At 51.9% G+C, this 24126-nt stretch overlaps 1 protein-coding gene across 6 annotated transcripts in view; it reads left to right on the top strand.

The window, feature by feature from the left end:
• The window catches only part of KLC4 (kinesin light chain 4), a 620713-nt gene that overhangs the window by 172890 nt on the left and 423697 nt on the right, over positions 1-24126 (top strand). For all 6 annotated transcript variants that reach the window (XM_069608885.1, XM_069608886.1, XM_069608887.1 and 3 more), the window contains exons 2-4: positions 18125-18390; positions 21068-21298; positions 21759-21837. In XM_069608885.1, the coding sequence (XP_069464986.1) occupies positions 18142-18390; positions 21068-21298; positions 21759-21837 (559 nt within the window). In that variant the 5' untranslated portion in view covers positions 18125-18141. The remainder of the gene's footprint in view (positions 1-18124; positions 18391-21067; positions 21299-21758; positions 21838-24126) is intronic.

Raw genomic sequence — 24126 nt, 5'->3', positions numbered from 1 at the left:
GGGCCAGTTCGAGCGAGAGTGCGGAGGTTTCTGCCGTCCAAGGTGAGAGTCGTTGGCTGTGCCTGTGACCACAGTCCGGCCATGTTGGAGGATGAAGTGGTTTCTATGTGTCAGAGTAGACTTGGGTGGTACGCTGAGCTGTGGTCCTATTTTTGATATGGTGAGCTGCGGCATGGTCTAGCCATGCAGCTAGAGGGACGATTTTACGGATTGTGTTTGCGGTGTGTTGGAAGAACTGTCTCTTCAATGTTGGCATGGTAGAGGGGGTTTGTGGTGTTGAGGGTTCCAGCGTAACCCAGAGCTCTGCAGGGCCAGAGGAAAGGGGTCGCTCTACACATTGCCACGGGCAGTACTGAGGCCTAGAAGAGCTGGGCACCTTGCCATTTCCTGGGTGGGCACAAGAGCTGGTGATTTCTAGGATTTTGAATATGGTGGGGATGCTTGGTCTATGCTAGTGGTTGAGGGCTGCAACATGAGTAAGGGGTCTGATCGCTGGTGTGAGTTGGAGCGATTGGTCGTTGAAGGGGGCATTAATGAAGGTTCAGCTAGGTTTTCTTTCTATAGGGATGGTGATTTGCAGCCCGTCTGCTAGCTCTGTAGCATACCCTTGCCATTGGTTAATGGGCCTCGTTCTTCAGTGAGGGCAGCCGCCTCCTCGATTACCCGCTCCATGATGAGAACTCTGGCAAATGGCTCCTGTGTGATTGGAGGACCATTAATGAGCTCCTTGGTGATGTCATCTGTGATGTCAAGAGCCTTTCATGGCTGAGGGAATTGACTTGTGGTTTGCATCCCAACCTTTTATGCACTGCCGAAGAGTCTTTCTTTTCAGCCTTAGTAGAAGTTCTGTTGAATTGCCCCAATGTGAAGTGTCTCTCACCTGGGAATGTATTACCAGTGTGTAGTACATTTGAGTAGCCTTGGGGCGAGAGCAGCTACCCCAAAATGAGATCTGATGCAGTGATGTTTGAAGCGGGTTTACTCGATATGACCCCTAAACCTGGACGACCACCTTCCGGTCATCCGAGTAAACCCGCAGTGAGTGGCCTACCGAGTCCAGACTCATCCACGTGGTTGCTATGCTCATCTCGCCTGCATCCCAGTAAGGGCCCTCATACTACCCCAGCGAAGCATAGGATCTGAGGCACGACTGTCGCAATGTGTTTTTTTTTTTAAAAGACAGAAAAATCACCCTTTGCAATTCATGTAGTTAATTGCGTTTTGAAGAAAAACACATACATGTGTTAACAGGTGATTCATATACACACAGATATGCAATTGTCTCAATATTGTGTGATGTTAGTAGCACAAGTGATAATTTCGCAACCATGTCTGAATTTGGCATGGGACGTCAAAGCCATGTCTACATTTCTATGTAGCATGGGGCGTCCAATATTGGGTCAACACTTGCAAATCTGTGTGTTTTTCTTCAAAACGCAATTAACTACATGAATTGCAAATTGTGATTTTTCGCTCTCCTTTTAAAAAAACAAAGCACATTTGTGTTGTTTATATTATGTTTTGAATTTGTTTCTTTATTAAAATATGTGATGCTAATATATCTGGTCTAGTGCTATGCAGTCACACTGGCGATAGCACTCCACTGTCATCAGGGGAGTGTTCCATCTACAACCTGTGTGTTGGGAAGCAGGGTAGCTGGGTGTGGGACTTGTGTTTCTTTATATCCCGGAGTCCACACTGTCCTTTCATAAGTATGCCCTGGGAAACGCCGCTTGATGCCAAGAATACCTTGTGTCACTTTTTATTTCCCCTGCTGGACCCAGATTGAACACAATGGCCCTCTGACATGTTCAGCTCCTTCCAATCCGACGGACCCGCAGTGTGCTGCGCTTTGAATTGTACAACCAGGAATCTTGGGCAATGAGTGATGTCCTCTTTAGGCAGTTCTCTCCCAGCACTGAACTTGCAGGTCCGGGAAGTCCTGGAGCAGGCAGAGCAAGAACGCCCTATGAGCATCCCCACAACGTTTCCTGATGCCCTCCCTTGTGTAACATGTTGCCCCCTTAACCAGTGCCCCCAAACGCGGCACACCCGGTCTTTGTTGGCCAAAATCCTCATACAGTCTTTGTTGGCCACACGTGGCATGTAGGATCTTTGCTGGTCAAACATTTGTTGGAACGCCTTTTGGTTCAATACATTTTTATTTGAAATGGAAGTAAAAACCTAAAGTTAAGTAATGGGAATAATGAATGGACAGCAATGATATGATGGCGGTCTGTCATGTGTATGGTCTTAGTTTATTGCTGTATGGGCCAACACGTCAGCACAGGTTTAGCAGGCAATGCCATGTTTAGAAGTATGTTCTGCCATGTTGATGAATAACCTGCTCCTCCCTGGAAGGTCCGTCCCCTTGGAATTTGTCCTTCTAGATGTCAGAGGTAACCTATTGTGGCGCCCCCAATTACCAGGATATTTTCTGGGCCCTGCTCGATTTTGTTGGCAGCATTGACCACCCTGGACCATCAGATCGCAATTTGCTATGTAATTCTGAAGGTTTGCTAATCATTTTGACACTTGAGTAGCACCGCTGGCGGCTTAAATTGCTCTGTTGAAGGGGAACGCAGCAGACCAGACCCGGAATGATTCCTTTGCCCCCTGGGTTTGCTTTTGAACACATGCATTATCTCACAAATGAATGCCCTGAAGCTGTGGCTCAGCCCATGAGCTGGTTGCAAACTCCTTGACGTTTATCTCATCAACCTGTCACTTTAAACCAGCTGCCATGAAGAGACCCTTGACAGGCTCCCATTCCACACCTAGTTTGCCCCGTTCTCTGCCCGCTGCGTGATGCATTACAACACCATCGCATAGGCTCTAACTTGGCTTGTTATATTCATTATGTATGAGAAGCAGTGATCAATAGTGCATTCAGTCTGTGCATGTACTCCCGGGGAGGGCACTGCATGTGGAACCTGCAAGTAACTGTTAACGTTCCATGATGCCCTACCCCCCCCACCCCTCCCGACCCCTGGCCTTTCTCCTGGCTGGCATCTTGGTGCCGGTGCTCTGAGCCGCAACTCCCCGTCGCCACCTCTGGAGTACCTTCATCTCACCTCCCTGACATGCACACACACCTCCAGTCAGTTGCTGGTTCTGGATGTATTTGTTTGTAGTTTGTTTTCAAGGGAACTAGGCACATGATGTAGCTCATGCTAAGCTGCTAATGGCGATAAAAAGTGCCTTCAGGGGTAGGTGGGCTGCACTCAGACCTACTCAGCTGTTACCCGCCCTGCCCACCCCTGAAATAGACATTTATTTCTAATGTCCATTACAGGCAAGGCTATCTTGTCCATAGGACGTCTGGGCATTTCAGATTCCTGTGCCTGATGCAACACCATACTCCTTAGTCCCCAGCTCTGTCTTTCTTCTAACATTGAACTTTTACTTTCTTGAAACTTAAACTTATAGAGCACCTCATGGAGCAGGCCTACATTATTCGTGACACTGCCCTGCACAGCAGCGATTGCACCAAGCTGCACAGAACCTTTCACCTGCACAGCACCGATTGCACCAAGCTGCACAGAACCTTTCACTGAATACATTTTTTCAGAGACTTTTCTAAATAATATTTATAATCGGAGGAGGGGAGTGGTGTCCTTTCATGCGGGTTTTAAAGACATTTCATCTTACGACTAGTGCCTTATTTTACAAGTACACAAAAATGCTGTATTTTTGCTTATTGTATGTCTTGAGTATAAATAACTTTTGTTGGCATGAAAAACTATTGTATACAGTTGCTAATGAAATGGCGAACCAAGAAAAGTTTAATTGGCAAATGTGTGCCTTGGAGGCGCCATGAGCGCGAGGGCATTGCACGAAGCACGCTGTGGTTCACGTGTACATGGTTTCCACGTGGGATCTTGATGCACGTGGGATCTTGATGCTTATGGTTTCCGCATGGGATCTTGATGCACATGGTTTCCGCGTGGGATCTGGATGCACATGGTTTCCGCGTGGGATCTGGATGCACATGGTTTCCACGTGGGATCTTGATGCACATGGTTTCCACGTGGGATCTTGATGCACATGGTTTCCACGTGGGATCTTGATGCACATGGTTTCCGCGTGGGATCTTGATGCACATGGTTTCCGCGTGGGATGGTTTCCACGTGGGATCTTGATGCACGTGGGATCTTGATGCACATGGTTTCCACGTGGGATCTTGATGCACATGGTTTCCGCGTGGGATCTTGATGCACATGGTTTCCGCGTGGGATCTTGATGCACATGGTTTCCGCGTGGGATCTGGATGCACATGGTTTCCGCGTGGGATCTGGATGCACATGGTTTCCGCGTGGGATCTGGATGCACATGGTTTCCGCGTGGGATCTTGATGCACATGGTTTCCGCGTGGGATCTGGATGTACATGGTTTCCGCGTGGGATCTGGATGCACATGGTTTCCGCGTGGGATCTTGATGCACATGGTTTCCGCGTGGGATCTTGATGCACATGGTTTCCGCGTGGGATCTTGATGCACATGGTTTTCACGTGGGATGGTTTCCACGTGGGATCTTGATGCACGTGGGATCTTGATGCACATGGTTTCCACGTGGGATGGTTTCCACGTGGGATCTTGATGCACGTGGGATCTTGATGCACATGGTTTCCGCGTGGGATCTTGATGCACATGGTTTCCGCGTGGGATCTTGATGCACATGGTTTCCACGTGGGATGGTTTCCACGTGGGATCTTGATGCACGTGGGATCTTGATGCACATGGTTTCCACGTGGGATGGTTTCCACGTGGGATCTTGATGCACGTGGGATCTTGATGCACATGGTTTCCGCGTGGGATCTTGATGCACATGGTTTCCGTGTGGGATCTTGATGCACATGGTTTCCACGTGGGATCTTGATGCACATGGTTTCCGTGTGGGATCTTGATGCACATGGTTTCCACGTGGGATCTTGATGCACATGGTTTCCACGTGGGATCTTGATGCACATGGTTTCCACGTGGGATCTTGATGCACATGGTTTCCATGTGGGATCTTGATGCACATGGTTTCCACGTGGGATCTTGATGCACATGGTTTCCACGTGGATGGTTTCCGTGTGGGATCTTGATGCACATGGTTTCCACGTGGGATCTTGATGCACATGGTTTCCACGTGGGATCTTGATGCACATGGTTTCCACGTGGATGGTTTCCACGTGGGATCTTGATGCACATGGTTTCCGCGTGGGATCTTGATGCACATGGTTGCAAATGACACGCAGACTGATCCACAGGCCTCCTCGCTTTCACCTGTACATCTTAACATGTATCGTGTGCCTCGTGCTGCTCTACGAGTCACGGGTTGTCACAGCTGTGCAGATGACAACCCAACTTTAATTTGAATGCAAACACGGCTGTTCCTTGTAAAACGGGTTCTAAGTGTAAACGCTCCCCATATTACCCGTTCTCTTGCCCCTGGAGCAAAGCCATTCCCTTCTACCTGGGCCAGAAAGCTCTGTCCCGAGACCCTGCAATGCCACCCGCTTACCTGACGAGGAAACTGCAGCACAGGTCATCGCGTTGGAAAGGCATGCAATCTATGCATTGTGGCAAGCCAGGAGTCGAACCCTGCAATGCCACCCGTTTACCTGACTAGGAAACTGCAGCACAGGCCATCGCGCTGGAAAGGCATGCGATCTATGCATTGTGGCAAGCCAGGAGGAATCAAACCCTGCAATGCCACCCGCTTACCTGACTAGGAAACTGCAGCACAGGCCATCGCGTTGGAAAGGCATGCGATCTATGCATTGTGGCAAGCCAGGAGGAATCAAACCCTGCAATGCCACCCGCTTACCTGACTAGGAAACTGCAGCACAGGCCATCGCGTTGGAAAGGCATGCGATCTATGCATTGTGGCAAGCCAGGAGGAATCAAACCCTGCAATGCCACCGGCTTACCTGACTAGGAAACTTCAGCACAGGCCATCGCGCTGGAAAGGCATGCGATCTATGCATTGTGGCAAGCCAGGAGTCGAACCCTGCAATGCCACCTGCTTACCTGACTAGGAAACTGCAGCACAGGCCATTGCGCTGGAAAGTGTAGGGGAGAACTGGTCCAGGAGACCCCTCTCGCCTGCGTTTCTTCCCCAGGTGAGGGCTATGGCCCATTGGGCGTTCCCTCATGCCACCCGGGCCCAGGTGGTGGGGGGCTCACCCACTGGAGACATTGCCCACACGTATCGAATGCCCACATGTATTGATTACAACACAAATTTAGCTAGGCCCAAAAACCATTCTTTGCCCAGTAAAGATGGTGTGAGCTCAGCACACTGTAGCGCGGCCCCCACCCTTGGAGAACATCCCTGTTGCCGCAGCACCATGGCAGATCCGCTGCGAGCACGTTCCCACGAACAAGACGTACATGAGCTAGCGCAATACGCTAACATTGTAACAGTTCACCTCCCGCAGTGTACCATCACTATCAGCCTGACCCGGCCAGCAGGCCTGAACAATGAGAAGAACGGTAAAATGGTCCTCTGATGGCAGACAGTCTTTATGTATATGTATATATTAATGTCAAGACCGCTTGCATTATTTCTTTCTTCCACATAATACAAATGCCTGTAGAATGTATTAGAATGAGAGAGTATGCTCCCGTGATATAAGCTACGGCGAGCTCGCACCATTACAGGTGGATGCTAATGATAAAAGAACGCTCCAGGGATCTGTTCGTTGCGTGTATCACTGGGCAGCCTACCTCACATGGTTTCGCGCCATAACTAAAGCTAATGCTGCTAGAGTACACGAGACAGCGAATGCAATTATACTATAAGCTCATGCAAAGGATGCGCGAGCGTGCACCTATCATGTGTGAATGTCTGAGCCCCTCATATGCTACCACCGTCACGTACAGTGGCGGGTCGTTTTCTATGTACTCCACCGACCCAACTACTACCTCATTCACTGCAAATGTATATGCATGTAACTAAAATACTATAGCTGCTAGAATATAACGTACAAATATGGTGCGCGGACTGGATATAATCGAGATACATCCAGCAAAGTTTAAATGCATGTTGTGAAGTGATTTTGAATAAGTATTATAGAAAATGTTCAAATGTTTGTGATGTCTTTACCTATATTCGGCAACACACGAGGGAGATACCTTTGTGAAAGCGTACAAGGTCTCGATGTATCCCCCTCCCTCCCTCAGAAGGCTGCCAAGACATGAGAACAGAGCCCCGCTCTGCGTTGTCACGCCTCCCCCGACCCGACTGGAGCCGCTTCAAAGACTTGTAGCCCCGCTGCAGCACCCAAGGCCGCGGCCAGCCACCTGCATTATTTACAGCACAGCAGTAAACCTTAGTTTAAACTCAAGCACCCCCTCGTAAACCCCACAACCCACCGGACTGTCTTAGACTTATGGCCCTGTGCAATCAGGACACCCAACACTTTGACAACACACAGTGAAACATCCATAACCACTTCTAACAAGACAGAAAGACCTGTACCACCCGCCCCAGTCCCCGAAGCTTAGCCCCTCGACCTACGGTCCCGGTCAACAGATCACGAGTAACCAGGCCTCGATATATTATCTCCAGACCCCTCACAAGGTGCATTCCTCCTGTGTTGCATTAACCTATTGAAAGATTTACTAAAGAGAATATAACTGTAAATGACTGAATGACTGCGGTGTGCATGGCAGAGGGCAAGTAAGTCAGAAAAGGCATTCATCTCTGCCACAGGCCGCCTCGGCACACCAACACCGCCCGGATGAACTCAAGCCGACCTGCCAGGCCCAGCCCAACCCACGAGGGTGACCAGTGACGTCCTCCAGCCAAGACCAACCACGCCACAGCAGCACCTATAGTTAGTCGTCGCCACCCAATCCCAATGAACTTGTGCCCCCTATAGTATGTAGGTTTTGATGACGTTTTTTGTAAATATATACGCCTGTCTTTGCTATTGTCAGACAGAGCTCTCTCGGAGTTTGCAGAGTTCTTTGCATGCCCTATTCTGATTGATAAACTCCCATTTACGCTCACCCGCACCCTGTCTTGGCCTTATTCCCATCCTGGGAGAGTCCATCATTGTCTCTCATTGCGGGGAGGATCGTGCTGGTTGGGGACGCTTGCTTTCAAAAGGCATGCGATCTATGCATTGTGGCCAACCAGAAGCAGTCAAACCCTGCAATGCCACCTGCTTACCTGACTAGGAAACTGCAGCACAGGCCATCGCGTTGGAAAGGCATGCGATCTATGCATTGTGGCAAGCCAGGAGTCGAACCCTGCAATGCCACCCGCTTACCTGACTAGGAAACTGCAGCACAGGCCATAGCGCTGGAAAGGCATGCGACTATGCATTGTGGCCAACGAGGAGTCGAACCCTGCAATGCCACCCGCTTACCTGACTAGGAAACTGCAGCACAGGCCATCGCGTTGGAAAGGCATGCGATCTATGCATTGTGGCCAGCCAGAAGGAGTCAAACCCTGCAATGCCACCCGCTTACCTGACTTGGAAACTGCAGCACAGGCCATCGCGCTGGAAAGGCATGCGACTATGCATTGTGGCCAACGAGGAGTCGAACCCTGCAATGCCACCTGCTTACCTGACTAGGAAACTTCAGCACAGGCCATCGCGCTGGAAAGGCATGCGAGATCTATGCATTGTGGCAAGCCAGAAGGAGTCGAACCCTGCAATGCCACCCGCTTACCTGACTAGGAAACTGCAGCACAGGCCATCGCGTTGGAAAGGCATGCGATCTATGCATTGTGGCAAGCCAGAAGGAGTCGAACCCTGCAATGCCACCCGCTTACCTGACTAGGAAACTGCAGCACAGGCCATAGCGCTGGAAAGGCATGAGATCTATGCATTGTGGCCAACCAGAAGGAGTCAAACCCTGCAATGCCACCTGCTTACCTGACTAGGAAACTGCAGCACAGGCCATCGCGTTGGAAAGGCATGCGATCTATGCATTGTGGCAAGCCAGGAGTCGAACCCTGCAATGCCACCCGCTTACCTGACTAGGAAACTGCAGCACAGGCCATAGCGCTGGAAAGGCATGCGACTATGCATTGTGGACAACGAGGAGTCGAACCCTGCAATGCCACCCGCTTACCTGACTAGGAAACTGCAGCACAGGCCATCGCGTTGGAAAGGCATGCGATCTATGCATTGTGGCCAGCCAGAAGGAGTCAAACCCTGCAATGCCACCCGCTTACCTGACTAGGAAACTGCAGCACAGGCCATCGCGCTGGAAAGGCATGCGACTATGCATTGTGGCCAACGAGGAGTCGAACCCTGCAATGCCACCTGCTTACCCGACTAGGAAACTTCAGCACAGGCCATCGCGCTGGAAAGGCATGCGATCTATGCATTGTGGCAAGCCAGAAGGAGTCGAACCCTGCAATGCCACCCGCTTACCTGACTAGGAAACTGCAGCACAGGCCATGGCGTTGGAAAGGCATGCGATCTATGCATTGTGGCAAGCCAGGAGTCGAACCCTGCAATGCCACCTGCTTACCTGACTAGGAAACTGCAGCACAGGCCATCGCGCTGGAAAGGCATGCGATCTATGCATTGTGGCAAGCCAGGAGTCGAACCCTGCAATGCCACCTGCTTACCTGACTAGGAAACTGCAGCACAGGCCATCGCGCTGGAAAGGCATGCGATCTATGCTTTGTGGCCAGCCAGAAGGAGTCAAACCCTGCAATGCCACCTGCTTACCTTACTAGGAAACTGCAGCACAGGCCATCGCGCTGGAAAGGCATGCGATCTATGCATTGTGGCAAGCCAGGAGTCGAACCCTGCAATGCCACCTGCTTACCTGACTAGGAAACTGCAGCACAGGCCATCGCGCTGGAAAGGCAAGCGATCTATGCATTGTGGCCAACGAGGAGTCGAACCCTGCAATGCCACCTGCTTACCTGACTAGGAAACTGCAGCACAGGCCATCGCGTTGGAAAGGCATGCGATCTATGCATTGTGGCAAGCCAGGAGTCGAACCCTGCAATGCCACCCGCTTACCTGACTAGGAAACTGCAGCACAGGCCATCGCGTTGGAAAGGCATGCGATCTATGCATTGTGGCCAGCCAGAAGGAGTCAAACCCTGCAATGCCACCCGCTTACCTGACTAGGAAACTGCAGCACAGGCCATCGCGCTGGAAAGGCATGCGACTATGCATTGTGGCCAACGAGGAGTCGAACCCTGCAATGCCACCTGCTTACCTGACTAGGAAACTTCAGCACAGGCCATCGCGCTGGAAAGGCATGCGATCTATGCATTGTGGCAAGCCAGAAGGAGTCGAACCCTGCAATGCCACCCGCTTACCTGACTAGGAAACTGCAGCACAGGCCATGGCGTTGGAAAGGCATGCGATCTATGCATTGTGGCAAGCCAGGAGTCGAACCCTGCAATGCCACCTGCTTACCTGACTAGGAAACTGCAGCACAGGCCATCGCGCTGGAAAGGCATGCGATCTATGCATTGTGGCAAGCCAGGAGTCGAACCCTGCAATGCCACCTGCTTACCTGACTAGGAAACTGCAGCACAGGCCATCGCGCTGGAAAGGCATGCGATCTATGCTTTGTGGCCAGCCAGAAGGAGTCAAACCCTGCAATGCCACCTGCTTACCTTACTAGGAAACTGCAGCACAGGCCATCGCGCTGGAAAGGCATGCGATCTATGCATTGTGGCAAGCCAGGAGTCGAACCCTGCAATGCCACCTGCTTACCTGACTAGGAAACTGCAGCACAGGCCATCGCGCTGGAAAGGCAAGCGATCTATGCATTGTGGCAAGCCGGGAGGAATCAAACCCTGCAATGCCACCTGCTTACCTGACTAGGAAACTGCAGCACAGGCCATCTCGCTGGAAAGGCATGCGATCTATGCTTTGTGGCCAGCCAGAAGGAGTCGGAACAAGTTACTGGCATGTTCAATTCAAATGAAAAGAAAAATGCCTAACAAGCCCTCTCGCTATGAGGAAAGTTCCCCACCTAGCAAAACCAAAGCAAGGGTGCCCGTCCATTCCAAAGTAAGCCTTCTGTCCGAGACCTGTTCGCTAGCTGGCCATACCACTTTTGAAAGAACAGAGGCTAGCACAACAGCCTGGATGTGGGCTTGTGCCTGGCCCACTGGTGGCAGATTAGCTCACAGTCAAAAAAGTTCTTTAGTCTGCAAAAATACCTTTCTCAAATACATCAGAGTCCTCGCAATCCTCAGCTAGTCTCTTAGAAACACATCAGCATTCTCTTTTGTACTGGGTTTCATGTTGCTCCTTGATAAAGAAAATCGTTTTTTCTGATATTGTTCTCAGGCTTTATTTTCAATTGTACACATCCCCGTTTTTCCTGCGCCGTGTACCTGATCAACTCTCTGCGGCTCTTTCAGCCATGCCATGCGGTGTTCATAACATTTGCCCACTGTTTCAGTCAGCTTTGGTACCCGGCGAAACCAACCGTTCTAGGACTTCCTGGCGTTTGCAAATTGCCAGCAGCTGTGTTACGGATGGGGCTGCTTTCAGCAGAACAGGCGCTTGTCGGGCAGTGCTCGGCGGTCCCAGCTCCTCTCCAGTCTCTGCATCCATTGCAAGGCTCCCAGCCTACCATGGGGCGTCCGTGCTTGTGCAACCCGAGAAGACAGTTGTCCTCTTGCTCAGTCGAGGCACCTGCTGTCCAGCCACCAGCTAGGGGGTCTCTCTTCACACACACCAGCACTGGCTCTGCACCTTCGGGGCGGCTTTCCAACAGAGATTCGCCTCCACGTGGCGCTAGTTCTCCTCCCTCCGTTGGAGTCTCCTCTCTTCCATTCACAATGTGCTCTCTTTATAGACGTCATTGTGTTCAGCATCACCCCAAGCCAAAAGAAACAAAGCAGGATCTTAGTTGCAAATAGTCTCTACAGCAGGAGTCAAGCCTTTCCAACATCTATAGAAGCGGACAAAGTGGTTTGGTCTGGGAATTCCATCTTGGAATGGGAGTCGTTATCCCCAAGAGGGGAGTCCCTCCCTGTGAGGTCCCACTTGCCTAGATCCCTAGGGAGGGTCTTGCTTGGCGGGCTCACCTCCCTACCCTCAAAGGGGGGGGCTCCCCTGTGGGGAGAAAGGATGATTTGTCCCAGCATATATTCCCAGAGGTGCCCAGCAACCCCCAAAAGAGACCCAGCCTCCAGAAGAACCCAGAAATTCTTAAACTGTTAGCTGGTGTGGCCCACTGACTCGGCGGGAAACTGCACACTGAAAGCCACCTCAACCTTGAAGCGTCCTCAGGACGCCCCCCTCTTATCCCTACTATAGAGCGGTCTGCTTGGGGCGACTCTCTGGACACACTGGTGCTCACATTGCAAACTTGTAGACCGACTCCCCGCTCCTCCAGAGCTGTGGCTTTAAGTGCTGTACACAAGACAAACCGGCTCTACTTTCCATCTAGGTCCAGGTTTACTTCAGTTAATCTGCCCATCACACATCTTTGCCAACGTTCGCCACTCGCACGCCCTACTCTTGGATTACACCACCTTTTAAGTTGGCATGGCAACCCCAGAATTATTGTTCAGGAATGTTCCTGTGTTGCCATGAATGGACACGGGGGTATATGTAAGCCTACATATCTACCAGGGTGGCCCGATCACGCTCTCAAGCCCCCCACGCACCCAACTGTACTCTAGCCATATCTTATGACACTTCTAGACTGCCTTGGCATCCCAGTAACAGCTCAACACATGTGCTTCTGTCGCCCCTCTCTAGGAGATGGTCTGTATGTAATGGACCGGCATGCAGCCCAACACAGCCCTGCCCAACTGTACTCTAGCCATATCTTATGACACTTCAAGACTGCCTTGGAATCCCAGTAACAGCTGGACACATGTCCTTCTGTCTCCCCTCTCTAGGAGATGGTCTGTATGTAATGGACCGGCATGCAGCCATACACAGCCCTGCCCAACTGTACTCTAGCCATATCTTATGACACTTCTAGACTGCCTTGGCATCCCAGTAACAGCTGGACACATATCCTTCTGTCTCCCCTCTCTAGGAGATGGTCTGTATGTAATGGACCGGCATGCAGCCATACACAGCCCTGCCCAACTGTGTCTGCAAACTCCTTGCCCGCTTCCCCTCCCGCTTACGCCACCCTGGCTAAGGTCTGGTGACCCCGGGCGGGGAGCATAGTACACCTCAGAAAAGCCTTCATCGCTTTGAAACCGCTTTTGTACTGCTCCAAATGCCACCATTGTGGAGGACGCCGCCCAACCTACGTCGGTCATAACTGCTACTAAACACTGGGTGGATTGAAACGGGTTGAGCTTAAATGGCACCAAAACCGAGCTAACCATTGTCTCCAGCCGAAACAATGTGAAGAAATTGGGTAACAGCCTCTCTTTTGCCAATTGCTCCACTCCTTTGCCATTCCGGATCCCCACCAAAACGCGCCTTCACGCGTAAACTTACCATTGCGCAACCATGTGCTACATACACTTCTTTAGAACAATCCCCCCTTTTCCCGCAGTATTTGATTTGGGCTGTACTGCTCGAGTGATCTCTGCCTCTAAAATCTATGATTGTAGTGGCCTGTGCATTGGCTGCACACTAAAGTAATTTCTCGATGCCTACGGGTTGGGTGCACTTTACAAATGCCAAAATAAATAAATAAGTACTGCAAAATAAAATGCACTGTGCGTTGGCCCTCCCATCCCCATGCACCCATATAACCCTAGTCCTGGCAAAATGCACCTGCTCTCGGGCCAGTCCTGTATAACCTTCAAGGTGAAGGCTCTAACCCACAAATGCCTTGTTCAAAATTCACCCTTGGAATGACCTCCCTATCGCAATAAAGACCCACACATCTGAATACTTCAACAACAAAAACACACTTATTCCTCCTTGACCTGTAGGGTTTTTTTCCTTTTTTTTTTGGTCCCAACCAGAGCTCACTGATGTACTATTGTCCTGTGCTTGCAGGGCTTTAATGCCCCAGGGTCTCCAGCACGATGCACATATATTGGCCTGCTAGACCTGTTCCTCTTCTGTCGACGTCTTCGCGCCGTCTTAGTTTCACTCCCGACTGCTCATCTACAGTCTCAAAACGGGAGCCTGCGTGGCCACACTTGGTCGTTTGTACAGCACTCCTTGCTGTGATTCTGTGGTGGTTTGGAGGACTAGGTGATGGTGGTGGGAAGTAGTAGTGGAGTAGGATTTTCGGGTAAGAGACGGAAGGGGGTAGTAGTGACGAAGAGACAGAGCGGTGGGTAGGAGGGAAGAGAAGTTGCATCAAAGGCTGGGGGTAGGAAGGTGGAGCGTGAGATCCAAGGGGTAGCAAAGGGTTGGGCAGGAGAGCATCCAGGGACCCACAGTAGAAGAGGGTCGGGTGAGACTGTGCGTGCAAGTCAAGTTGGTTGCACCGGGTGGAAGAAGGCACTAAGCTGGTCTAGGAGAGACATTTGGAGGACCCCTAGTGAGTCAGCCATCCATCGATTTGGGGAAAACCACCTGCAGCGTAATTCAACAAGGCGGTAGGGGGTTACCTTGCACCAAAACTAACCGCAATATGGATGCCTGAGGTAGGGTGCGAGGAACCCAAGGGAGAGTGGAGAGGGAGAAGCCCTGGTAGACCTAAAGATCATACGAATCTTCAAACCACTTCTTAGTAAGCATTTCAATAATCCCCCTTGGACGGGCATCCAGCGTTGGCATGGCTATTTGGGGCAGACACCCCGTCACAAGAAGCTTCATATGCCATTCTTCTTTTCCCTCAAAAGGGCACAAACTGCATTCTTCTCTTGGGTTCCAACCAGTTTACTAGTGTGCTGTCCTCTGCTGCGTTTGTGCTCTCCGTTCTTTAGCTCACTTTCCTTCTCAGCAATGGAGTCCCTCTGCATTCTTTGTCGTCGCTTTGGTGTTTGGTTGTAGCCTTAGACCCCCCCCCCTTCTCCCCCAGCTTGCTCTCTTTGGAGTCTCCCAGGTGGACTCTTGGCCGTCCTTCTGACACTTGACTGCAGCCTCATGTCACCCCCACCTTACTCGATGGGGGGAGTCTCCCCGGTGGAGTCTCATCACTTTGATGCCTGGTTGCAGCCTTATGTTGCTTGCAACCATCTTTCTACGGGAGTCTTCCGGGTGGACTCTTTCCATCCCTCTGATGCTTGGCTGCAGCCTCATGGCACCCCCCCTCTTGTGGAGTCTTCCAGGTGGATTCTATCATCACTTGGTTGCAGCCTCATGTCAAACCCACCTTGCTATCTTGAGGAGTCTTCCAGGTGGATTCTGTCATCACTTGGATGCTTGGCTGCAGCCTCATGGCACCCCCCCTCTTGTGGAGTCTTCCAGGTGGATTCTGTCATCACTTGGATGCTTGGCTGCAGCCTCATGGCACCCCCCTCTTGTGGAGTCTTCCAGGTGGATTCTGTCATCACTTGGATGCTTGGCTGCAGCCTCATGTCACACCCACCTTGCTCTCTTGGGGTCTTCCAGGGGGATTCTGTCATCACTTGGATGCTTGGCTGCAGCCTCATGTGACCCCCCCTTGCTCTCTTGGGGTCTTCCAGGGGGATTCTGTCATCACTTGGATGCTTGGCTGCAGCCTCATGTGACCCCCCCCCCCTTGCTCTCTTGGGGTCTTCCAGGGGGAGTCTGTCATCACTTGGATGCTTGGCTGCAGCCTCATGTGACCCCCCCCTTGCTCTCTTGGGGTCTTCCAGGGGGAGTCTGTCATCACTTGGATGCTTGGCTGCAGCCTCATGTGACCCCCCCACCCCCTTGCTCTCTTGGGGTCTTCCAGGGGGATTCTGTCATCACTTGGATGCTTGGCTGCAGCCTCATGTGACCCCCCCCCCTTGCTCTCTTGGGGTCTTCCAGGGGGAGTCTGTCATCACTTGGATGCTTGGCTGCAGCCTCATGTGACCCCCCCCTTGCTCTCTTGGGGTCTTCCAGGGGGATTCTGTCATCACTTGGATGCTTGGCTGCAGCCTCATGTGACCCCCCCCCTTGCTCTCTTGGGGTCTTCCAGGGGGAGTCTGTCATCACTTGGATGCTTGGCTGCAGCCTCATGTCACCCTCCCCCCCTTGCTCTCTTGGGGAGTCTTCCAGGTGGATTCTGTCATCACTTGGCTGCAGCCTCATGTCACCCTCCCCCCCCCCCCTTGCTCTCTTGGGGAGTCTTCCAGGTGGATTCTCATCACTTGGTTGCAGCCACATGTGACCCCCGCCCCACCTTGCTCTCTTGGGGCGTCTCCCAGGTGGATTGTCTCATCACTTGATTGCAGCATCATGTCGCCCCTCCCACCCCCCCTCGCCCTGCTCTCTTGGGCTGTCTCCCAGGGGGTGCATGCTAGTCTTGGTGTGTAAGCTGGTGACAGACATTATTATGTAAGACTAGGTCTGCAGCAGCAAGAGGGTCACTCACCTGAAGCTCACAGAGCCAGTCCGCGTGCTCATGAAACAGATGTAGGTGGGTGTCACTACATTGAGGGGCTGAGCACAAGCACGTGGACCTCAACAGATTGGGGACAGGTGGGAGGTAGGGGCGAGTGGGTTGAAACTCTGTTCTGGTTGAAGGAGGACAATGCATAGAGTTGGCAAGTGGGTGGGGGCGGGGGGTCCGAGGGCTGTCCTGGTTTGGTGGGCAGCGGGATGCTGTTTGGAGTGGTGTTTACAGGTTTGCTGGCACTAGGACAAGGGACATCTTGCCTAAAGTGGGGCGCATCTTGTCAAGCAGGTATAAGGGGGCGTAGCCCATGTTTGGGTACTTTGGTCTACTGGTTCCCTTCTGCAGACAAGTAGACCACTGCTGCCATATCTAATAGGGTCTCCAGAAAGGCTTTATCCTTCTGCTGTGAACAGCAAGGCTGGGATCTGTGGGGGGCTAAAGAAGGGATACACATACTGGGCCACACTGCTGGGCTTGCAGCGTTATTCCTGTATCTGGGTGCCTTGTCTTACCCCACAGTATTGTGACACGTCAGCCTGATCTGAGCTGGATGTCACAATGTCTCTGACCTCATCCAGCTCCATAGGACAGAGTACTTCTCTGCATCGCGGCAATAAAAGGGTACTTATTGTGACATGGTGCCCAGAGGGGCCACACTGTCTCAGCACGAAGAGACTGCTGAGCAAGGCGAGGGGGAGGACACTGCGTGTCGCTTTGTCTGGAAAGTTACTGAATGTCTGCACAGCACCCAAACACAACAGGAGTCCACTACGAATCAATTTGGTTGAGGACCCAAAGTAGAAAAAAGAAATAAAACAATCTTGACAGGCTAGCCTTTAAAAAAAAAAACAAATATATGACTATTATTTCTTAATGAGGAATTCAGGAAGCAACGGAGCGCTTTGCAATTCTAGGGGGAAGACCTCTGTGAGGGAAGCGGAGCAACAAGGGAGCGGGAGCTTACAGGGTAGAGGCGGAGGCTGGCAATTTGACAGGAAGAGATCTACAAGCAACCAGGCAGATTACCCAGTCTCGGGTAGGGATGGTAGTGAAGGGTGTGTGGGCCTAGGTGTTGGGGAGTGTCCATTCCTTGAACAGAAGGCTCTTGAGCTCCTTCCTGAACTGTGGAAGTGACGGGTAGTTGGGGCGGGGGGGGGGGGTGGGGGGGGTATGGGTGAAGAGCCTGATGTTGCTGGGGCCGAGGTTACGGAGTCTTGGGGAGTAGACCGAAAAAGGCCCGTCTTCTGGTTCTTTCCTTCATGCACTGGTGGAGTTTAAGTCTGCACATGTCCTTACTTCTGGTGGATCATAGGCCCACAGAGAGGCTGAGTTCCTCAGTGAGGTAGCCTGGGGACTTCAGGGTATCAGCCTTGTAGATGATGCAATTTTATCATTGCTAATTTCTAGCTTTTTAACTCTGTTCTCTTATGGAGCTCTTTTCTAAGTGTTTAGCCTGAAAATCACTTGAGATTGTACCCATCATACGTAGAGAGTAGGGTCATTTCTACCACGAGAAGCAAGGGGCTGAAGTACTGCCCATTAGGGGGGGGTCAAGACTCGTGCAAGGGGGAAGGAGCTTGGGTGTTCTTCATGCCTGTTCTTTTAGATCGCCGCTTCTTGCTCGCTTTGTGCCTTGTCCTCCGCCTTGCTCTCAGAGCTGCGGCGCACGCTCTCCTTTTCAGCTGTACACATCTTGCTCCCTGGTGTCCTGTTGAACCGAGCTCTCTTGTTTTTTCTTCCCCCCCAGGGTGAAGCCGGCAGAGTATGTCCACGATGGTTTACCCAAGAGAAGAGAAGCTTGAGAAGCTGTCGCAGGAAGAGATCATCTCCAACACCAAGCTGGTCATCCAGGGCCTGGAGGCGCTCAAGAATGAGCACAACTCCATCTTGCACAGCCTGCTGGAGACCATCAAGTGTCTGAAGAAGGATGAAGAGGCGAACCTGGTGCACGAGAAGTCCAGTCTGCTCCGCAAGTCGGTGGAGATGATCGAGCTGGGCCTCGGAGAGGCACAGGTGAGGCTTAGGATGAGAGGGGGTGGCAGCAAGGCCTGGAGACGCTGTGGCCTGGGCTTATTTGTCATTGTTTTTGCTGGTGTGTGGGATGTTTTGAGTTCTATGAAGCCTAGGGCCTGTGGAATGTCCAGAGAATTCATTGTTTCATCCTGTCTGAGTTCCTCCTGGAGATGCGCCGTACTCTGCCATACTCTGCCAGAAACTGACCCTGCCACAGGCCCATTGCCCAACCACTGGCGAGTCCATCTCCATTTGCAATGGCAATATACTTGCACGCTCAAGGGTTATTTATGGGTGGGAGTCGCATTGTGCCCTTCACTGGAAGGGTTGTGTACTTTCTTGGGTTCATGTGCCACTAATGGGAAGTTTGGTGGCAAGTGTGCTGCCACGTGGGGACAAGTGAGGGCTGGAGGGAGGGCTTGTGTTCTGGTGAGTGCATATATTCATTGGATGCTGTATGACTGATGTTTCATTGTGGTCAGACGGACACATTTTCCATACTGGTCTGGGCTGTTTAGGCTGCTGCTTTTGCTGTGGCCTCTCTTTTCAGGATTCCGGGGCCCTGACTGATGTCTCCAGAGCTTGGGCTCCATTGCAGGTTCCCGGGACCTGGCTGCCATGTCTGCGGCTTGAACTTCCCTCTCCAGGGACCCTGGACTTGACCTCCTTATTGGTTGGTTTGACCTAAATGTCCAATCTCGCCCACCTGCTTGTCTATAGCTTGAATGGTGGTTGACCAGACATGTGCTTTGCTAAACCGACCTGCATTAAAACAATCTGGCCACCTTTTAGCCTCTTTTCTGTTTATCAGCTGTGACCTGGAGAAATTCCTAGGCCAGATGTCCATTCTTTAAATGGCTGGTTTTCAGGCTGCAGCGGAATGTTCCCCTCCCTGCATTCGTTTGTAGATAATACATATAGACCCATTGCATTCTTCGTGCGTGAATAACTACCCAGTCAGCCACAAGGCACTCCCAAGAACTTTGCTGGATCAAACTAGAAATACCTTCTTGGCATCCTTTGTAAACCGGGAGACGCTGGTAGTGCCGCAGGTGAAACAAACATGAAATCTTTGATCGTAAAAAAACACCATATGTTAAAGGCATGATTAGGCAAATAATCCTGCAAATACATTACTTTCTGTTATTTAAAGCAGTATCCCAGTCCATCAGCCATTTTGGAATAGGAAATGTCAGCAAATGCAATATATTGCCCTCCAAAAATTCAAAACAATCGGGTTGGTGTCGGCCAACATTTTGCTTCCTGTTCCCTGTTCCCGACTGCGCTCCATCACCCCTGGTCTTGGAAGCAACCCGTTGTGGTTCATCTACTCCATTAGTTACCAGTGAAGATCCTGTCTCCACAGTGAGGACAGTTAAACCCATTGTCTGTCTCCGTGATGCTCTTCCAGCAAAGGTAGTATAACCCATGTTTTCTGCTTGTCTCCTGGGTTTGTCATTAGATCACTAGGAGTTTTAGCATTTTCCAAGCTCTCTGAAGGTTGGTTGGGACTTCTTCCCTGGATATCGAGAAATTGGCCAGTTGTCTTTGTGACTGTCATGGAGTGCCGTGTGGTGCTTGGGCGATCCCTTTCTGCCGCCCCACCAGCCTGGCTTTCGGGCTTTCGTGCAGGGTTCAGTACAGAGATTGCTAACCCACTGGTGCTTGAGCACTCCCTCCACAATCTACAGAAGAGCATCTCTGCTTGTCTCAGGAGGATAGCTCAGGGCAAACGTGCTCGCCTTTGGAAGCAAGGCGACGCAGAGCAACACAGGTTTGATCCAGTTCTGCGTTTAAAACCTCTGGGTATTAAGTGCATTATAAATAACCAATTATAATTATGATTGCTGCTTTTGGCTCTTACAGCAGCTTTCGATACACATGATCGGGCGATTCTTTTCAAGATCCTCTAGGTGGATTTCAATCTGCCGTTGGTCGGTCTGCTCCCTTGGCTATCCCTCAGACTCCTCATAGCATTGAGGAATGGGTGTAGTTCCGGCAGTTTAGCTGTCCCTTTCCTGAGCAGTGGCTGGAGGGCTTGGAACTTACGCCAGGGCTGATCCTTGATGACACGTCTCTGGGGTGCCGTTGGTATGTGCAGACACTTCCAGGAGCCTGATGCTGCGGGGGTGCTGCATTTCTAGTTGGAATGCTCCAGTCCTCTCCTATCTGGGCGCTGGAAGCCTTGGACTGTGTGGGTTCGTGAGTCTTTAGTGGCCCCTATGAAGGCTGCGGTTCCGCGCTACGGTGCTCATCGTGGAGTGGGAGCTCTAGAGTTCAACCACATGACCACCTCTTCGCTTGTGCTCCTTTTGGTTCTCCATTGAAGTGAGGCTGTTGGTCCTACTAGGCTCCCTGTCCTAGGAAGTGATTCATCTGGGAGAACCTGCCTGTGGCCAGTCCACTGAACGTTTCAGGAGGGCAAGAACAATCGAGGAGTGGCTGGAGCCACTGTTTAACAAAAAGGGAACCCCTTAGAAGTCTCTCACTGTGGACTCCCTCCTCCTGATGTCCACACTATAGCCACTGACGTTCCTTTTAGGCAACGGTTGACCTCCCACCCCTTTGCTCTCTGTCCAGCTAATCTTGTTTTCCTTGCTTTACATCCTTGATCAGTGCCTCATGTACTTTGGTCATTATTTAGCTGAGCACCTCTATGATTTCTTCCCTTATTCAGGTCATGATGGCCTTATCCAACCATCTGAACGCAGTGGAGTCGGAGAAACAGAAGCTCCGCGCACAAGTCCGGCGCCTGTGCCAGGAGAACCAGTGGCTCCGGGACGAGCTTGCCAACACCCAGCAGAAGCTGCAGCGCAGCGAGCAGACTGTGGCACAGCTGGAAGAGGAGAAGAAACACCTGGAGTTCATGAACCAGCTCAAGAAGTACGACGAGGACATCTCACCCTCGGTAAGAAGGTTCATCACTTGACCAACTTGGTTTATTTGTCTGCCATGCAATCAAGCGAGATGCCCACTAAGTGGAGTGGGGTCGTGGCACGTGGTGGTTGACTGGGGGTCCTAGAGAAGGGCAGTGCCATAGAGTAGGAGTACGGCCACAGCGCTGGGAATGTGGATGTCGGTGGTGGAAGCAGGGCCGTGGTATAGGATGGCTGTGGCGCTGGATAGACGAGGGAAAAGGGCTCTGGCTAGATCACTGGTGGTGGAACAGAGTCTCAGTGCGGGGGCAGGGCAGAGCCACCGGGTGGGAAGGCTATATGACTGGGCGCGGTGTAGCAGGGCGATGGTGCAGTAAACGCGTCCATGGCACAGGGCTATTGTCTTCCGGTGTCCTATAGTACACTGCCCCTCTGATTGTGTCCACTCAATGCTAGTGTCCTGAAGATTTCTTTTTTTACTTCCTGTCTCAGGAGGAGAAGGAAGGGGATTCCACCAAAGAGACCTTGGATGACTTGTTTCCCAACGAGGAGGAGGACAACGGCCAAGGAAGTAAGTCATGCCTTTCTCCCTGCATCCCTAGTGCCCGCCCTTCTGTAAGCCCGGTCAGCTCCCTGCCCCCCTTATGGCCACCCCTCTGTTTGCCCTGGCATCTCCCTGCACCCCTAATGACCACCCTTCTCCCTGCATCCCTAGTGCCCGCCCTTTTGTGAGCCCTGGCATCTCCCTGCCCCCCTTATGGCCACCCTTCTGTTTGCCCTGGCATCTCCCTGCACCCCTAATGACCACCCTTCTGTGAGCCTTGTAGTCTCTCTGCAGCCCTAATGGGCCAACCTTCCGTGAGCCCTGTCATCACCATGCACCCCTAATGTGCACCCTAATGGGAGTCCTGTCATCCCTACACCCCTAACGACCACCCTTCTGTGGGCCCTGCCATCTCCCAGCGCCCCAAAATGACCACCCTTCTGTGAGCCCTGTCATCACCCTGCACCCCTAATGAGAACCCTAATGTGAGCCCTGTCACCACCTAATGATCACCCTTCTGTGAGCCCCATCATCCATCTCCCTGCACCCCAAATGACCACCCTTCTGTGAGCCCTGCCAGCGCCCCGAAATGACCACCCTTCTTTGAGCCTGGTGATCTCCCTGCAGCCCTGATGACCACCCTTCTGTGAGCCCGCCATCTCCCTGCAGCCCTGATGACCACCCTTCTGTGAGCCCGCCATCTCCCTGCAGCCCTGATGACCACCCTTCTGTGAGACTGGTCAGCTCCCTGCAGCCCTGATGACCACCCTTCTGTGAGCCCGCCATCTCCCTGCAGCCCTGATGACCACCCTTCTGTGAGCCCGCCATCTCCCTGCAGCCCTGATGACCACCCTTCTGTGAGACTGGTCAGCTCCCTGCAGTCCTGATGACCACCCTTCTGTGAGCCTGGTCAGCTCCCTGCAGCCCTGATGACCACCCTTCTGTGAGCCCACCATCTCCCTGCAGCCCTGATGACCACCCTTCTGTGAGCCCGGTCAACTCCCTGCAGCCCTGATGACCACCCTTCTGTGAGCCTGATCAGCTCCTTGCAGCCCTGATGACCACCCTTCTGTGAGCACGGTCAGCTCCCTGCAGCCCTGATGATCACCCTTCTGTGAGCCCGGTCAGCTCCCTGCAGCCCTGATGACCACCCTTCTGTGAGCCCTTCAGCTCCCTGCAGCCCTGATGACCACCCTTCTTTGAGCACTGTCGACACCCTGCACATGGCCCCTTTCCCACCCGCTTTCGCCTTTCCTCCCTACTGAGTCTGTTTTATGGGGTTGTATGTGTTTGGAGGCTGCCTTGCACCGTGTAAGATACTTCCCACAGTGAGTGACTGGCCCATGTTTAATCTGTGTTCTTGCCGGAACTAAGCAAGAGCGCATTATTTCAGGAGGTCTTCTCCTCCAGTGGCACTTGGCATGATATCGATCCCACTCATGACATTTCAAGTGACCTTACTGAAGACTCAGAAATGATGTCCTGTATTACAGCAGAATATTAAGAATATACCTTTTTAAAATGAAAGTGAGTTTTATAACCAGTGCAATTTATATATTTGAAATGATAATGGTGCGAATGCTACTGAGCACTGCGTTCCTTAGCAGCATCTGGTGGAACTGCATCTTCTCCACCTGTGGCTGATGTTGCACTGCCCCGCACACTCTAGCAACAACCTTCGGTGCTGCACCAGCCCCACAGTGCAGCTTGGGTCTTGTAATGCAGCACTCTGGTTCCTATGGTATGCGAGAACAAGCAATCCAGTCCTGTTTTTGCTTGGAACTTTGGAACTTGTACTTTACTTGGGTTTCTAATGGGAAAGAAAAAACTAAAGCACACCCACCTTTTGATTAGAACAGACTCCTCCCTCGGTGTCTGTATGAAAAGTCCTCCCCTGTGGTTGAACTGGACACACAGTACGTAAACCCCGTCCCCTCCTTTTGGAGCAAATTTCATAACACTATCTGGGCAGAAATCCCTCTATGCTGCCTGCAACAGACTCTTCACACAGTGTCTGCACGGACAGCCCTCCCATCCGCTTGGAGAAGATCTCTCTCTCGCTGCCTGGTTGGAAAGCCTTCCCCTCCTGTTGGAGAAGACCTCTCTCTCGCTACCTGGTTGGAAAGCCTTCCCCTCCTATTGGAGAAGACCTCTCTCTCGCTGCCTGGTTAGAAAGCCCTCCCCTCCTATTGGAGAAGACCTCTCTCTCGCTGCCTGGTTGGAAAGCCTTCCCCTCCTGTTGGAGAAGACCTCTCTCTCGCTACCTGGTTGGAAAGCCTTCCCCTCCTATTGGAGAAGACCTCTCTCTCTCGCTGC

Source organism: Ambystoma mexicanum, chromosome 4q, assembly GCF_040938575.1.
Source record: "Ambystoma mexicanum isolate Mex_15411 chromosome 4q, UKY_AmexF1_1, whole genome shotgun sequence".
Taxonomy (NCBI): Eukaryota; Metazoa; Chordata; class Amphibia; order Caudata; family Ambystomatidae; genus Ambystoma; species Ambystoma mexicanum.
This window is presented reverse-complemented; position numbering and strand designations above follow the sequence as displayed.